The sequence below is a fragment of the Dermochelys coriacea genome, chromosome 5 (assembly GCF_009764565.3).
Source record: "Dermochelys coriacea isolate rDerCor1 chromosome 5, rDerCor1.pri.v4, whole genome shotgun sequence".
Classification (NCBI taxonomy): Eukaryota; Metazoa; Chordata; order Testudines; family Dermochelyidae; genus Dermochelys; species Dermochelys coriacea.
The window spans coordinates 15487548-15505046 of NC_050072.1; the positions used below are offsets into that span (position 1 = coordinate 15487548).

At 41.5% G+C, this 17499-nt stretch overlaps 1 protein-coding gene across 3 annotated transcripts in view; it reads right to left on the minus strand.

Annotated features, from left to right (window-relative positions):
* DYM (dymeclin) overlaps positions 1-17499 on the minus strand; it is a 389914-nt gene that overhangs the window by 40945 nt on the left and 331470 nt on the right. The window contains exons 16-18 of one of the 3 annotated variants that reach the window (XR_006281709.1): positions 16042-16224; positions 5440-6235; positions 2561-5315 (exon numbers count right to left, since the gene is read on the minus strand). Coding sequence is in view for 2 of the 3 variants with exons in the window: in XM_043515244.1 (XP_043371179.1) it covers positions 4713-4847; positions 6122-6235; positions 16042-16224 (432 nt within the window). In the remaining variant the exon portion in view is untranslated. Of the gene's footprint in view, positions 1-2560; positions 5316-5439; positions 6236-16041; positions 16225-17499 lie in introns of those variants that run through there. The other 2 variants (XM_043515244.1, XM_038401598.2) reach the window with 2 other exon arrangements.

The following is a 17499-nucleotide window of genomic DNA, read 5'->3' on the forward strand; positions in this document are numbered from 1 at the left end:
TGGCAAAGAATTCCCAGGCTGACTGTGTGTTGTGTGAAGAAATACTTCCTTTGGTTTGTTTTAAACCTGCTGCCTATTAATTTCATGTGGTTAACCCTAGTTCTTGTGTTAGGAGGAGGAGTAAACAACACTTACTTATTTACTCTCTCCACAAAAGTCATGATTTTATAGACCTCTCTCAATTCCCCCTTAGTCGTCTCTTTTCCAAGCTGAAAAGTCCCAGCCTTATTAATCTTTCCTCATACGAAACCCATTCCGTACCCCTAAACATTTTTGTTGCCCTTTTCTGAACACTTTCCAATTCCAATATATCTTTTTAGAGATGTGACGACCACATGTGCACGCAGTATTCAAGATGTGGGCGTACCAGGGATTTATACAGAAGCAATATGATATTTTCTGTCTTATTATCTATCCCTTTCTTAATGATTCCCAACATTCTGTTTGCTTTTTTGACTGCTGCTGCACACTGAGTGGATGTTTTCAGAGAACTATCCACAAGATCGCTTTCTTGAGTGGTAACTGCTATTTTAGACCCCATCATTTTATATGTATAGTTGGGATTATGTTTTCCAAAGTGCATTACTTTGCATTTATCAACATTGAATTTCATCTGCCATTTTATTGCCCAGTCACTTAGCTTTGAGAGATCCCTGGATCTTGGACCCAAATGCAAATGGGGCACTGGTGTAATGTACTCATAGTGACCCAATGTCCTCAGGATGTGGGTCTTTGCATTTTGCACCAGATGTACAATAAACACTGAAGAGCACATTGCAGTAATATAGTTGGAAGATAGCAAAGGCAAGCATAACCGTGGCAGTGTCTGCATTCAAACAGAGGGCCAAGCTGTCTAGCCTTAGATAAAAAAGTGTTCTACAGCCAAGGCCAGTATCTGAGAATCCCAGTGCAATGGAAGACCGAGGATGACTCACTCTAGTATCGAACTGCAGTTGCCAATATATGTCAATTATTTGCAAGTTACACTGATGTGGGGGTTGATTTCATACTGCACAAGATTTATGAACCCAGTATTTATTTGCTGATGGCACTCCCCTCACTCTTCATGGGCTCAGGCAGTACCGGACTATGAGTCTCATAAAGGGGCAACGAAGTGAACAAAAGATGCCAATGCCCTTCTGATCACCCCAGAGGAGAGAACAGAACCCTTCCAGGCTTCTGAGAAGTCAGCAGCAGAACCAGCAAATTGCCTGCCCTCTGCATTGTAAATTCAGAAGCTTCCTCTCTCCAGCTTCTGGGAGGTCAAAGGCACTTTCCTCGAAGGGTACATCTTCGCTGCAGAGCTAACTTGAGTTATATCTACATTCCAGTTACGCCTCACAAGTTAGCTTAGCTCAAAGTGAGAGTAGCCACACTGTGAAAACACACTTGAGTTGCTGCAGCCACTAGCACCACACTCACTTGTGCATGATGCTAAGATTTCTGAGGGCACATGCTAGGATTTTTAGGACTGCAGTAAGATAAGCTGCTCTATGAATTCTTTCACATTGTATTGTGGGAAAACTTGTCTGTCCTTTCTGAGCACATGGGGCGACTTCTGGGAAAACATTGGAGAACTAGAGGCAGTTGAGTGATGCTAGCCTATGTTGATGCTGCAGTGGTTATGTCAGCAGCAGACATGTTGTGCTCACTCTAGCTTAAGTCTATACCCCCTCTCTTGGGCCAGCCAACTTGAGTGAAAAGCACCACTGCACTCAAATTAAGGGCTTTTGTGCATAGATAAGAGTCAAATTAGGGGCAACTCTTGAGCTATAACACGAGTTAACTTTGCAGTGCAGACAAGCCCTAGAATTTAACAGCCAGAAGACGGAGTCCTCCATTGCCACCTTGGCCCAAAACCATGATTTATTTTAATTATAACCACGATTTTATTTCAGAGTAGCAGCCGTGTTAGTCTGTATTCGCAAAAAGAAAAGGAGTACTTGTGGCACCTTAGAGACTAACAAATTTATTAGAGCATAAGCTTTTGTGAGCTACAGCTCCGATGAAGTGAGCTGTAGCTCACGAAAGCTTATGCTCTAATAAATTTGTTAGTCTCTAAGGTGCCACAAGTACTCCTTTTCTTTTCACGATTTCATTGTCTGTCTTCTGTACAGCAGTTCTGGGACAGCTGTTAGGCAGTACTCAGGAACTATCCCATTCCCTCCCTACCCCCTGCTATCTGGTGACTAAGGGCTTGCTTCCTATGTAACAAACAGGAGCTGAAGGACCTGGAACTGCTCAGCTCAGAGAGGAGCAAGCCTCAGAGGGTATGTTTACACAGCGATTCTGGAGTGAACCTCCTAGCCCAGGTTGACAGACTTGGCCTAGCAGGGCTCATGCTAGTGCCCTAAAAATAGCTGCATAGACAGTGCCTTGAAATTGAGGCATGGGTTGGAGCTCGGACTCGGAAGTGACCTGAACTGGGAGGCTCACTCCAAAATGCTTTGTTGACATACCCTGAGACTTGCCCTGAACACTCAAACTCTGGTTTTTTGTTCAGTCAGGGTCCAGGGATTGGATGGAAAAAGGTTTTTTTCCTTTTACATTTTGTTGAGTGAATTTTATTGCTCGTAAAACTAGAACAAGTTTTAATGACTGTTAAATGCTTGACTCATATCAGAGAGGCACAGTATAAGAGCATAACTGCTTCTGTCGAGCACAGGGAGAGATTATAAAGAAACATAGAAAAAAGAAGCAAATACAAATCAACACAGTGGAAAAAATCAGGCAGGGCGGAAATCCAACTTAAGCAAGTGTTTGTAAAAATAAAATGTTTTTAGTTTAAATGGCTTAGCCACTGGGAAATTTCTTTCAAAAGCATGAAATGTGGTCTCTCAAGTGTGTTCACTCCATGAACCCAAATATCAGCTTCCAGTTAATATCTGGCATTCAGAACAAGTTTTCCCACTTATTGTAAAATAGCAGTTATCTGCTGGCTAACTCCCATTGAAAATCCTGAGATAAATCCCAGACTCCAGACACAGTCTCACTTCTCTCACGATCCTAATCCTCAAACTACAGATAATTCACTGAAAGGAAGAAAAGACAACTTGTGAGTTTAAAAGAGAGAGCGAGACACTAAGGCCAATTTTCACCTATCACCATGATCTTTAAATTGCCCGTAATAAGCTTCTGCAATAAAAAAGGGAGCCTGGATTGTGGCCTGCTTGTCTGCAAAGGAGACAGCTCTATCTATGAGCTGTGGTTTCCACCTCACTCCCAGGCTTATTAGCTTAATTTATCTTCTCTCTCAGGCTGAAAGAGAAATAACCAGCTCTTGATTTCAGCACCTGCCCTTTATCTCTCTGTTTATGCAGGAGTCTTCTAAAAAGCTAATTACTCAGCTTGGACTTTCCCTGACTTACACAGTATATGGCTAAAAGCACATGATTTAAAGTAACGTTAATTACACTATTTTTATCTTGAACAGCAGCAAGGTTGCTTCTTGTAAGGATACTAAGACAGAGAGCCTCCAGTTCTTGGCATGTATTTGCCAAATTCAGGGGATGATTTTTCACATATTTACCTAAAAAGTTCAATTTAATTAGCAATCTGAGATTTGCGTTTGAGTTACAGGTATGTGTTCCTGTCAGTCACATGCCACTTCCCAGTGTGAAAGTGATGAGGAGTGGCATGGAGTAGAGTGAAACGCATAAGCACCATTGTGCAGATCAGGATCATGGGTGCAAGTGCTTTTTTTTGGTTTACATTTTTTCGTATTTTAACAATGGCTCCAACAATTTGCTCAAAATCTAGGTAAATCTAATTAATCTGAAGTTATTTCTTCCACTAAACCCACAATAACCGAGTCAAGAATGGAGCTACCAGGATGCGCGTCTGCCTTGAGTCAGTGAGTAGACGGCTTCAGTCCTCACCCTTCCACCCCAGGGCCTGTTTACTGTTCATCAACCTCACTCAACATCAGGGATTACTGATGTTTGAGCACTCAAGATGAAAATTCCTGTAGACGGAGGTAACCATGGCATGCAGTGCCATACCCAGAGAGTCATTCACAGTATTATAGGATTAAGGCACTCTCCTTTGTCTGGTAGTTGAAGCTCTGAGGTTCTTTTTATGGCGCAGTGCTGCTGCAGAAAAAGAGGGTAGATGCTCATTCTGCCCTTCAGGCTAATCTGCTCTAGCCTTGGGCTAGGAGTTTCCCAGGTGAAAAAAGTCAGGGGCTAGAGCAGGAAGATCTATGAGGTGCCATGGACAGAGAGAGACAGAGAGAGAGAGAGAGAGAGAGAGAGAGAGACAGAGGCACAAACCAGTTTCTTTTGAGGGACAGGGCTGAGGGGCAAGAGACAGTTGCTTGGGCTACCGTTTGTTACCACCCACTTGAGGAAATGGGGCTTGTGTACATTTTATAAACAAACACACAGACACACACACACACTAAGGAAAACCTTGACTCTGAATCACTGATATCTGCTCCAGACAAAAAACTGACCTGCTCTGATGTGACCTTTGGTCAGCAATGGGGCAACAATAATAAAGTCAGTATTTGGGAGCGAGTGTTGTCTAGTGGTCAGAGTAGCAGACTAGCAGTCAGAATGCCTGGGCTCTCTTCTTGCCCTGACTCTAACTTGGGTGACTTTTGAAAAAAGGTAATGAATAAACCTCAGATCTTTGTGTACTTCAATTCACTATCTAACAATGAATTAATGTCAAGCAACACTATTGATCTTTTGATTACCTGGAGCTTTTATTTATTCATACAAGAATGCTTTTTCTCTAACAATTCCATACATGGAATGGAAATAACTCAAGATGTAGTGTTCATTTTCAGACTGTCTCTGTGGTACCAGAGGGTGTAGCAAGTGGAACAAGGAAGAGGAAGGAAACTGTAACAAAAACATTTGCTTCATAGGCTAATTACATGCACAGCTAGATGGTTCCTGGGATTTTTTTTTTTAAATAAGATACAAATCAATAAAATATCAGCAGTCACAACTGGTCATTCATCCTCTGCCATGCACTGTTATCAGTCGATAGTTTCCTGAAAGTATCACACTAGAAGTGGATCTGGAGGAGGAATCTGATGAAGGACAAAGTAGTGGCTTTATAGACTAGACGGGGAAGGAGTACAATGTGTAAGGGACAGCATGGAAGAGAGTGCAAAGGTGGTGGTGTAAGATGTGGATGAATGGGTGCTGGAGGGTGCCATTGTTGGCGGAACAGCAGTAGAGAGAAACAACAATGCAATAATACAAGATTGGATATTGAGGGAGGGTTGGGCTTGAAGAGGATTACAGCATCTATTTGATGTAGTGGAGAAGGGGGAGTGTTTCAAAGACAGGAGTTACATCTACCTATCTACCTATCAAGCCACCAAATGCATCCGATGAAGTGAGCTGTAGCTCACGAAAGCTTATGCTCTAATAAATTTGTTAGTCTCTAAGGTGCCACAAGTACTCCTTTTCTTTTTGTATCTACCTATCTAGGTACTTATATGGCCCTCATTTCTGTAGTATCACACAATCATTATTGGATTTTACCCTCATAACACTCCCCTGAGAGGTAGGAAAGTGCTATAATCCCCATTATACAGATGGGGAACTGAAGCTCTGGGTAGATTAAGTGGCTTTCCCAGGATGCTTGTGGCTAAGCAAGATTAGGATTACTCAGGCCCTAGGCTTGTTTCCACTAGACCATTTTGTTCCTACCCCTGAACTATGGGTCAGGAAAATGATCTTAACAGTGTTTGAATGGACCTGAAGGGAGCAATGTGGGTGTCTGGAAGGCCAGAGAGGATGACGACGCAGTAGTAAAAATGGGAAATGATGAGGGCCTGGTTGAGAATGTTTACAGTGTGGTCAAAGAGAAAAGACTCCATCTCTGAGACATTATGAGAAAGCCCCACCCTGGACGTGTTCTAATTTCTCCAAATCGTAGGCACCAAAATTCACTAGCAAATCAAGAAAATACATTTCACACACACACAAAATCAAAACATAAGCTTATAGTCCAAATTAATGAGGTATTTTAAATTAAAACACAAGCATATTACAATCCATAATGCAGTACTGTATGACCTGATCTCAAAAGAAAAATGACATTTTGACATAATTAATTGGAACATTACATTTGAATTGACTAAGTCTTTGCCACCACTTACTCTTAGTCTGTCTTTGGGCAATGCAACAGCTCCTTGTTTGATAATTTCCAGAACTCTCTCCACTGACAGCTGGGCTCCAGCTTGCTCTAACCGTGAGCTGAAAAAGCTGATCACCTGAAATAGAAAGTGATAATATATAAACAAGTGCAAGAAAGAGATAATTTTACCAGTTTACCAATGAAACGATCATTTTCTCTCCCTCTCTTGATCAGAATATCTTTAAACTTTTCTTTTCAAAGCACTCGTAATTACTTATGCCACAATCAAGAAATTTGCTGATTTATGACAAGTTAATAAAAATTATCAGCTTTCTTCAATGGTCAATGTTGGTAGATGATTAATTTAATACGGTTTATTTAGCAATGCAATTCAGTTAATAGATTTACAATTTTTAGTGCCAGTATCAACACATGTTGACATTCTGTTCATATATATTATGTTGCTAATGTGCGCAAGTAGAAAGTTTCCTAAACAACAGAAATCTATGCAATACCTGATTTATTTCTTCCGCTGTTACATATACAAGAAAACTTCTCGGTCATATGTGACTGAAACAGGCTTATAACAAGTCAGTTTCTATTGAAACAAATTCATGGACTACTTAAGGCTTCACAGTGGATGTCACATTGCGAAAACAATTTCAAAACTAGACTGGAGAAAGGATTAGCAAAAGCACTGTTGGGAACAATCTTGCTTTGGCAGTCTAACCTCTAGCATAATACAGACTATAAAATGTTATCCAATGATTCCTGCCTCAGGACCAATAACTTGCGGTTGAAGCAAAGCATCAATTTTAGAAAATGGGATAGATTAATGTTTCCATCACAGTTGGACCCAAGTATTCAGAGATGCCAACTCTCACATTCAAAGTAGTATCGTGGTGCTAGCTTGAGATTTTGCTGCTCTTGGAAAATTGGGAAATGAGCACTTTTCCCAGACCCATACACTGGGAACAACCACTGAACAAACTACTGCCCTGGCTCTCCGCCTCTCCAGTTATAAGCTGGCTGAGCCCCAAGGAGGGGGTGATTATTGGGGTTAAAGAAAAATAGAATAAACCCATCAACATAACTAAACCAGAGGCAGAGTGAGCAGAGAAATGAGGCGCCCAGGGAGCACAGGGTTTGGGACTCAGTGTTAATAAAGGTGGAATGTGGAGGGAAGAGATCCAAAACCCACATGAATCACAGACCATAGACAGGGGGCTGGCAGTATTGCCAATCCCAAGTGTCCAAATATCATGAGTCAGGTCCCCCCAAATCAGGAAATTTTTTTTAGTTTCATGTGTGCACCTCTACATTTTGAGCCTTTAGGGTCCAACTTTTCAAGCTTTTCTCCACAACCATGATGGCCAGAAATGTATTTTTGTTTTCAAAAATGGAAACTGAGATTTGCATGTAATCACATGACTCCCAAGGACTGGGGATTTAAAAAAATCATGAAATATGGTGCTAAAACTGCGAGAGTTGGCAACACTAGAGTGGAACTTCAGGGGTACCCAAATCACAGAGATTAAAACTAAGCATGCATCCAGGTTCCCCACATGTTTACCCTGTTTGTCCCTTCCTGTTGCTGCTCCCCCAAAGTTCTGAACTCCTCATGCATCCCACTGGCCAAGCATCCCACTGGCCATATTTTATTCTCCCTTCTCTGGTCCAGCTTGCCCCTGTCAGTCAGGGGTTCACCCCCATCATTCACCTTCAGATTCCAGTAGAAGCAGCTGGTCCAGCCCCATTTCCTGATTTGGAACAACATTGAACAATAATTCAATCATCCTACATTTCTCTAGCTCCTTTCATGCCCAAAGAACCTAAAGAACTTTGCAAATGACATTAGTTCATCTAGAAGATGGTGGTAACCATGAAGCACAGTACAGTGTACAAGAGGGCAGAGAGGAGAAATTCTCACCAACGACACAAGATCCTGCCTGCAGTTCTACGAAAAAGGGGGATAATTCAGAACCCAATTCCCAGAGCACAACTGCACGTACTTACTGTGCCTACAGAAATACCACAAGTTTGCATGCACAAGTGAGTAGTTGGATGTCTAATTGACTATCTCCATATGCAAATACCCAAATCAGTGTACATATTCCATATGCAAATACGTCTGTGTACATGTTCCTATAATGTGGGGATGCAGTCTAGATGGGTGAAACTGTGTGCATCATTTTAGAAAAGCAGTAATTCCACATTATGCATCTGAAGCTTTACAACTCTAGCACACTGAAGTAACCTTTGTTAATCATCTCCAAGTTTTTTTAAAAAAAGTGTACTGTATTATAAAATCTCAGCGGAGCTGCCTTTGTTCTATTGAGTGAGACACACAGCTGGAGCCAGGAAGCATTAACCTAATTATGCCTCACAACTGGGCTGCTGTTAGTAAAACAAAGACAGCTGATGGTTTGATTACTTTGGGATTCAAACTAGGCACTCCTTTACCTTGAGCCTGCAAACTCTGCCTCCTTTTAGAACAGGTAGATTTGCCAGGTTGCAGAGCAATCTTCTCTGGAAATTGCAAAGTACAAAACAAATTAAATACAAAATTATAATATTACAATAACTGAAGGGATCCTTTTCACAAGAGAATTTAAGCAATGGTTTAAAGGGAAATAATATAGTTAAAAAGTGGTTTGAATATGTCATTATAAAGTTACAAAATCTTTTAACTTTTAGGCAGTCCCATCAAACCAACAGACATATCTTTTACACCACACATAAATATCTTGTCCTGAAGCAATGTGTTATACAAAGGATATAAAATTATTATGTTTGAAATGTTCTGTCAAGCAACAAGCAATGAGCAACAGCTCATTGGCTAAAATGGGAATTTAATTAAATAATGCGAAATACCCAAAAATACTGGGAGCATGTGAATACTTGATAAAGTGGATATCAATATATTTAATATTGATACGTCTGGCCTAAATACAATAAAATGTTTTAATATGTGTAGTTTGTGGCTTCACTGAACAAAAAAGTTACCTCATGCATCTAACCAACTTATATAAAATTGCTCTACTCAAAATGATTTCTGTTGAAGGAATTGTGGGCAATCTTGGTACTGTGGGCACCATTTTGTGTAAAACAATGAGGAAAAGATACCAATATATGTGTAAGTAATCTTGTATTTCATATAGAGTTAAGTGGGAGGAAGAGCTGCTGCTTTGGTCAATTTTTACTTTTATCTCCAATATTGTGTTTTCAATGTATGTCAAGGCACACAGAGCTTTGGATGGGTATTTTTTGGTGTGGAGTTTAAGACTGAAATCTAAATAAATAGATATATTAACATAAAATATACAATTGTTTAATGACAGGTTTCAGAGTAGCAGCCATGTTAGTCTGTATTCGCAAAAAGAAAAGGAGTACTTGTGGCACCTTAGAGACTAACAAATTTATTTGAGCATAAGCTTTCGTGAGCTACAGCTCACTTCATCGGATGCATTCAGTGGAAAATACAGTGGGGAGATTTATATACACACACAGAGAACATGAAACAATGGGTGTTACCATACACACACTAACCAGTGTGATCACTTAAGATGGGCTATTACCAGCAGCGGGGAAGGGGGGGAGGGAAGAGCGGTAAAAGAGGAAGAAAACCTTTTGTAGTGATAATCAAAGTGGGCCATTTCCAGCAGCTGACAAGAACATCTGATGAACAGTGGGGGGGGGGGGGAAATAACATGGGGAAATATTTTTACTTTGTGTAATGACCCATCCACTCCCAGTCTCTATTCAAGCCTTAATTAATTGTATCCAGTTTGCAAATTAATTCCAATTCAGCAATCTCTCGTTGGAGTCTGTTTTTGAAGTTTTTTTTGTTGAAGGATAGCCACTCTTAGGTCTGTAATCGAGTGACCAGAGAGATTGAACTGTTCTCCGACTGGTTTTTGAATGTTATAATTCTTGACATCTGATTTGTGTCCATTATTCTTTTATGTAGAGACTGTCCAGTTTGACCAATGTACATGGCAGAGGGGCATTGCTGGCACATGATGGCATACATCACATTGGTAGATGTGCAGGTGAACGAGCCTCTGATAGTGTGGCTGATGTGATTAGGCCCTATGATGGTGTCCCCTGAATAGATATGTGGACACAGTTGGCAACGGGCTTTGTTGCAAGGATAGGTTCCTGGGTTAGTGGTTCTGTTGTGTGGTTTGTGGTTGCTGGTGAGTATTTGCTTCATGTTGGGGGGCTGTTTGTAAGCAAGGACTGGCTTGTCTCCCAAGATCTGTGAGAGTGATGGGTCGTCCTTCAGGATAGGTTGTAGATTCTTGATGATGCGTTGGAGAGGTTTTAGTTGGGGGCTGAAGGTGATGGCTAGTGGCGTTCTGTTGTTTTCTTTGTTGGGCCTGTCCTGTAGTAGGTGACTTCTGGGTAGTCTTCTGGCTCTGTCAATCTGTTTCTTCATTTCAGCAGGTGGGTATTGTAGTTGTAAGAATGCTTGATAGAGATCTTGTAGGTGTTTCTCTGTCTGAGGGGTTGGAGCAAATGCGGTTGTATCGTAGAGCTTGGCTGTAGACAATGGATCGTGTGGTGTGGTCTGGATGAAAGCTGCAGGCATGTAGGTAGGAATAGCGGTCAGTAGATTTCCGGTATAGGGTGGTGTTTATGTGACCATCGCTTATTAGCACCGTGGTGTCCAGGAAGTGGATCTCTTGTATGGACTGGTCCAGGCTGAGGTTGATGGTGGGATGGAAATTGTTGAAATCATGGTGGAATTCCTCAAGAGCTTCTTTTCCATGGGTCCAGATGATGAAGATGTCATCAATGTAGCGCAAATAGAGTAGGGGCATTAGGGGACGAGAGCTGAGGAAGCGTTGTTCTAAGTCAGCCATAAAAATGTTGGCATACTGTGGGGCCATGCGGGTACCCATCGCAGTGCCGCTGATTTGAAGGTATACATTGTCACACTGCTGTTGGCCCCTACTGGCCTGCAGCACAGGTGAAACAGACCCTCTGACTATCTCTTTAGCCCTAACAAAAGTGGCTTCAGGCATCAGCAATGAGAACTGTGCAAATGGTTCAACATCAAACCCAAAGTAACAGTAAACACAGCTGGCAGGACCTTAAAGCTCAGAGTAGGTTCACTAAATAATCTGAGAACCTTCCGTGGGACTCTGGGACCATTTTCAAGTGATCCTTTCATGGAAAATTATTAAATATTGTAAGAATGCTACAGTACTGGGTAAGTTTTACAAATCAAAACCAGGCAAATTATCATGAAAAATCTTTCATTGGGAATATTTCAACAGACTCTGCTGCAATTTTTCCAGCAGACATTTTTAGAACATGGAATGTAATAAAAAAAACCCTAACTGAACAAAACAAACCCCACAAGCCATTAACAGTGTTTGGTACCAAAAATAACCTTTGCATTCCATTTTTAATGCAAAAGAGTGCTCATGTGCAGTGTAAGTTCTGTAATAACAGGCCCAAAAATAAAAGCTGCCATATTAGAGCCAAGCCACATCTCCTAATTTAGAAGTCTCTAACTGGGGAGGGAGATGGGAGCCATGAGACACTCTGAGGAATTAAAGTTCTCACTAGGAAACACTGGGCTGATCATCTGCATCATCACACTGATGCTGCTGAGCTCCAGCTCTCTATCAGCCTACCTATCAAACAAGGATTTTAGCAGATCCTAATGACGTTTGTTCAACTACTTATCACATCCATCCAACTCTCACAGCAGTTGTGAAAGTAATGAAGTCAATGACTCTCCATGACATTCCTGGCACAGGTCCAGTCCTAGCAATTACCTGTCAGGAGCCTCTACCAAACTTCTGGGACATATGAGGCAGTTTACCAAATTAGGGATCATTTGTGGAATGAAGACAGGTACAAAGTCTGCAATGCGGGGTTTCAGTAGTAAGTTGGAATAGAAATCATACCATTCCTCTGTGCTAGATGAGCCAGAGCAAGAATATCCCATTTAGCTCAACAAGATACACAATATCCCAGTAAGATGACTTTCTAAATTTAAAAGTAAATTAATAGGAAACGGAGGGTATTTTGATTTCAGTCTATTGTTTACAGTATGCCCATATGTTCCCAGTCATAAGTGTGCCCATATGTTCCCAGTCATACTGTGATGGTGATTACTAGTTTGTTTATAAAAGATACAGAGAAGGGAAATATAATTAATGTCAAGTTTACATTGGAAAGTGCTTTTTACTCTAGTTACCCTTAAACACCTGCCATAAATATAGAGGTTACATCGGTATCCGCAACATTACCTCTAGGGAATAACTTGAATACTTCAAATACTGAGGCAAAGTTATTAGTTATCTAAGGCAGCTGAGCAAGTTTTTAACAGCGACCACTGTATGAAAAACTCTACAGATTTTTCACACTGGATAAACCATCAGCTATCTTCTGCACTGAACACTTTCATGCTGCTTACAGTTTAAGTGGGAAAAATCCTATGTCCGGTGTAAAGGGAGAATGATTCCACTCTGTAAGCAGGATTTTGTTGATGACTCCTGATCCTGCCAGTTGTACAAGGAGTAGCGCTACTGCACGAATGGGGTCTGCATAAGTGATGAGTGCAGCACCCCTGCTAGCAGGAGTCCCCAGTGGCACCTGGTGTGGAGAGCTACACACGTTTGCCATGTGGTAGGGGTCAGATACGGGTGATGATGGGTTGAGTTGGCATGTGGCATCACAATCTCTGCAGAGTCAGACAAGTGATTTAGAAGGCATGAGGGAAGATGCCCTCCCACTGCCAAATATCCCTACACCTGGAAGCTTAGGGACCATCATGTAGCCAGGGACTGGGCAGCTGCACCCCAAACACAAAGACTCTGAACACAGGCAGCCCTGCTGGAGAAGAGGCACGTCTGAAGACTGGCCAGCCTTGGTGTCCCTACCACAGCCAGTCAGAGAGAGACCCCAGATGGAATCCCCCTTTGCAGTGTTGTGAAGCCATTAGATCATCTGTGGCACCAACTTTCCATGGGGGGGAGGCTGTTTCCTGCTGCATGCGTGAATCCCTGCACTAAGATGGGCTTTAGATTGTGTGCCACTCCACAGTGTGGTCAGCATCCTCCCACACGACTCCATGCACTCTGCAGCACCCTGAGAATCATATATGGCAGGATCAAGTCCACAGAGCAGAGAAGGGAAATGTAGTGGCAAGAGCACAGTTCTGGGAGTCAGGGACACTTGGGCTCTATTCAGATGCTTACACCTTCTGTGGTCTTAACCTCATTGCCTCAGTGTTTCCATCTGTAAAGTGGGGGTAATACTCCTTACTACACTTTTGAGAGTGTTGGGAGGACTTGTCCATATGGTTTTGCAACTACAATCTAAAAAAGACTGATTCTTTTCTTCAGGGAAGGGCAACTGTGCAGGCATTACTTCCGGACTGGGGGTGAGGAGAGGAGTCTATTGAGTCCAATCATTTATTCAGATGGGAAAGCTGACAGCTCTCACCATCTGCTAGCTGGTGACAGGTACATTTTAAAAATAGAATTTCTGACATCTTTGCTTTCCTAACAAAGAAGTTATTTAAAACTTCAAGACACTCCCTTGGAAGGCTTTAAATAGTTAGAAGGCTTCAGAACCTGCATGGCATTATCCTATATCCTAACATTAAAGGGTTTTGTTTAAATGGTTACATTAGTAAATCCACATTTAACTGTTACATGGGGAAGAACGCCTCTGTCTTCCACAGAAGGCGTAGCCTAGTGGGCATGGATTTGTCAGGCAGCAATGCCAGGGCTCTATTCCTGGCTCTGCCTCTGACTTGCATGGCCACGGACAAGCAAACCTCTTGACAAAATAAGTACAGAGGCTACCCACCTCACTGGGGAACTGTGAAGGTTAGTTAGTTATTCAGTTAGTGTTTGTCTAGATGGAACATTGTTCCCATTCCCACAACCTGCAAATGAAGTACTATAGGTCACCTCTCCTAGCCAATCCGGCATCATTACATCCTCTGAACACTGTAGCTGCGAAAGACCCTGGGGCATTTTGAAGTCTGAACTCTACCCCTCAAAAATCTTTGGCAAAATGAGAACAGTGGGTGGAGGAGAAAGAACAGCAATTGAGTCACTTCAGAGAAGGATGAAAATGGCTTTGCTTATGGATCTTTAGAAGTGTGTCAAACTCCTGTGGTATTTTAAAGTAAAAGTAACCCAATACACGACTCAGGAACAGGCTTTTAGTGACATCACATGAAAAATTAGGTAGAGCTTAAAGCTCCAGCAGCTTGTATCCATTGCTCTTAGGACAAAATTACAGTAAATTCCTGATAATTAGGAGTCTTATCTTGGAAACCATGCTGTGCATGTAGAATGCCTAGTGAAGTCAAAGAGAGCTCCTGGAATTACTATGGGTATTCAAATGCTGTATTTGTAGTGTCTCATATAACAAGAGCTGCTTTAATAATTTTAGTGCATCTCTTCTCATTAGTGACCTCAAATGTCAAAGGAGCAACTAATAAGGACTACATGGCATGGATATCAGCATTGCGCAATTAAGAGAGAAGTGGGAGAAGAAAAATATTTTGGTACATAGCAATCTGTAATTATAAAGCAGGTTAATTAAAACTGAAGGGAAAAATGAAAACAAGTTTTGTTTTATACTTAAACACTCATGGTTTTCAATTCATTTACTTTTCCACAGAAAGATAACAATTATGCTCAGGTTTAGATACGGTGCAGTTGAGGAAAAAAAGCACTTAACCGTAAGCTAAAGCTTCAGCAGGTCATGTGTGTTCCCCACTGTATACAGCAGATACAATGACACAAAAGTGGAATGCTACTCATTTGGTTACCCAAACTGAAAGAGGGCGATGGATTTGAAATGTGGTGAATTACTATCTAAATTTCTAAATAAGGCTGCTAATGCTAATTTGGCTCTTCTAGTAAAGAAGAAAACAAACCATTGGTGAGATTAAATTAAAATATCAGTATATCACTCAACGAGTGTAACTAGCCAACAGTATGCCTGAACTATGGCAAGAAGAGATGGTAAAAAACTATTTGAATTTAATTACTGTATAAATATCAACTAATGGAGGCCAAAATACTGATCTATTGAACCTTAACATTTGTTATTTTCTAGCAAGTATCATCATCCAGGTCCTAAATATATGAATATTAAAGGCACCACTAAATTTCATATTAGAAAATACTTAACTACCAACCCCTTTTCCTACCAAATCCCCCATCACAGCAGCCTGCTATGTATGGAGCCACATATGAGGGTCTAACATGGCTCCCTACAGAGAAAGTGAAATTCATCCTTTATAATAACCAGTACAGGTCCACTTGAGAGTGGCAGTAGGAGCTCTTTCACCCTACAGGGCAATTAAGGCTAAGAATTCCATTTTATGCTTTTCCTAAACTCCTACTCACCATACTCTTCTGTAGGTCAAAGCAGCACAAGTTCAGATAGGCCATGCTGCCTGCCTGCAGTTAGCTGAAGGAGAAACTTTCCTACACAATTTCTTCCTCCACTTCCATCACTGGAGTATTAACAGATATAAAGAGTAGCTGCTGCTAGCCTCCCTTAGAAAACTGAAAGGCAACTACTTGGAGGGGGTTCCTTCCAGAAGAGGATTTGTTGCAGCTTGGGGAAATCCTCATTAGTGGGTTCCCCAGATCTCATGGCACAAGTCATGGTGTCTGCCAAGTAAGGATGGAATCCAGTACAGTTCATGGTGGAGTCCCTGAGACAGAAGGAAGGGAGAGGAGTTGAGAACAACCCAAGTTCCACCCCTCTCTTAGCTACAATCATGATTTGGAAGCTCAATATTTTTAATAGAGTCTAAAAATATCTAGCAAAAGAAAGGGATATATAAATGTGAAAAAAATCACCACTTCTCTCAAAAGCATATTCAGCTAACAATGTGTTTAAGAGACTTGTTTTACTGCTTGCAACTGATTAATAAATATTACTTACCAGGTCTATATTTTGCATTATGTCCTGGAAGGAAGGGTGAGTTCGAAACTGTTCAAACAGATCCCGCTTGTAAAGCAGTGCATACACCAAATTGGGGTTGTGATGGAGAGAATTTGTCAAGCAGGAATTGATAATCTCTAACATCATTCTTATCACTTCTTCAATCACATTCAGGTCTTGTGCCTTTAAGAAACAAACAAAAAAGGTTTCCAACTATATATTAGGCAGAAATGATAGTACTCCGGTATTATTACTAATGTAGCTGTTAGCTGGCTGATGTCTCATCAACATGAACAAGTCTTGCATTCTTTCTTGTCTGGTAACATAGCTATGCTTTCTCCTTTAACATCCAAACTTTTATCTTAAAGGTCAATGGACTCTAGCGTCCACTTTGCAGAATGCTCCCGCCCCAAAGAATTTTAACCACAGTAACTGCAGGAGTTAAATTCACTGAAGTTATGTGATTTTAGTCAATTTCCACTCATAGCAGGTGCTGCAGGTAAATGCAGCTCAGTACTGGTGCACTGCATTTTATTTTCTGTTCAGCACTCATTGTGGAAAACAAAAAGGAGAAAGACAGAGAGCCAGAAAAAGTCAGCAAGAAGGAAAACAAAAGATGGCAGGGAAAAAGAGAAAGAAAACAAAATCTGAACCAAAACACATTCCTCCTCCAAACTTTCTATTGCACATTATTTTGACACTCTACGCTACTGAAGTTGGATTACTGATGGTCTGTGAAAAAGTCGCCTAATGGTAGTGCACTAGGCCACCATACTTTAGATCAATTGCATTCGACAACCAATCCAGACAATGACCACCCATAATCCAATCTTCCGTTCTGAACAAGATCACAAAGAAGCAAGCAAAATTCCATCTCCAACACCACCTGACAATATCCTACACCCCTCTCACTGGGCCTTCATAGAATCATAGAATATCAGGGTTGGAAGGGACCCCAGAAGGTCATCTAGTCCAACCCCCTGCTCAAAGCAGGACCAAGTCCCAGTTAAATCATCCTAGCCAGGGCTTTGTCAAGCCTGACCTTAAAAACCTCTAAGGAAGGAGATTCTACCACCTCCCTAGGTAACGCATTCCAGTGTTTCACCACCCTCTTAGTGAAAAAGTTTTTCCTAATATCCAATCTAAACCTCCCCCATTGCAACTTGAGACCATTACTCCTCGTTCTGTCATCTGCTACCATTGAGAACAGTCTAGAGCCATCCTCTTTGAAACCCCCTTTCAGGTAGTTGAAAGCAGCTATCAAATCCCCCCTCATTCTTCTCTTCTGCAGACTAAACAATCCCAGCTCCCTCAGCCTCTCCTCATAAGTCATGTGCTCTAGACCCCTAATCATTTTTGTTGCCCTTCGCTGTACTCTTTCCAATTTATCCACATCCTTCTTGTAGTGTGGGGCCCAAAACTGGACACAGTACTCCAGATGAGGCCTCACCAGTGTCG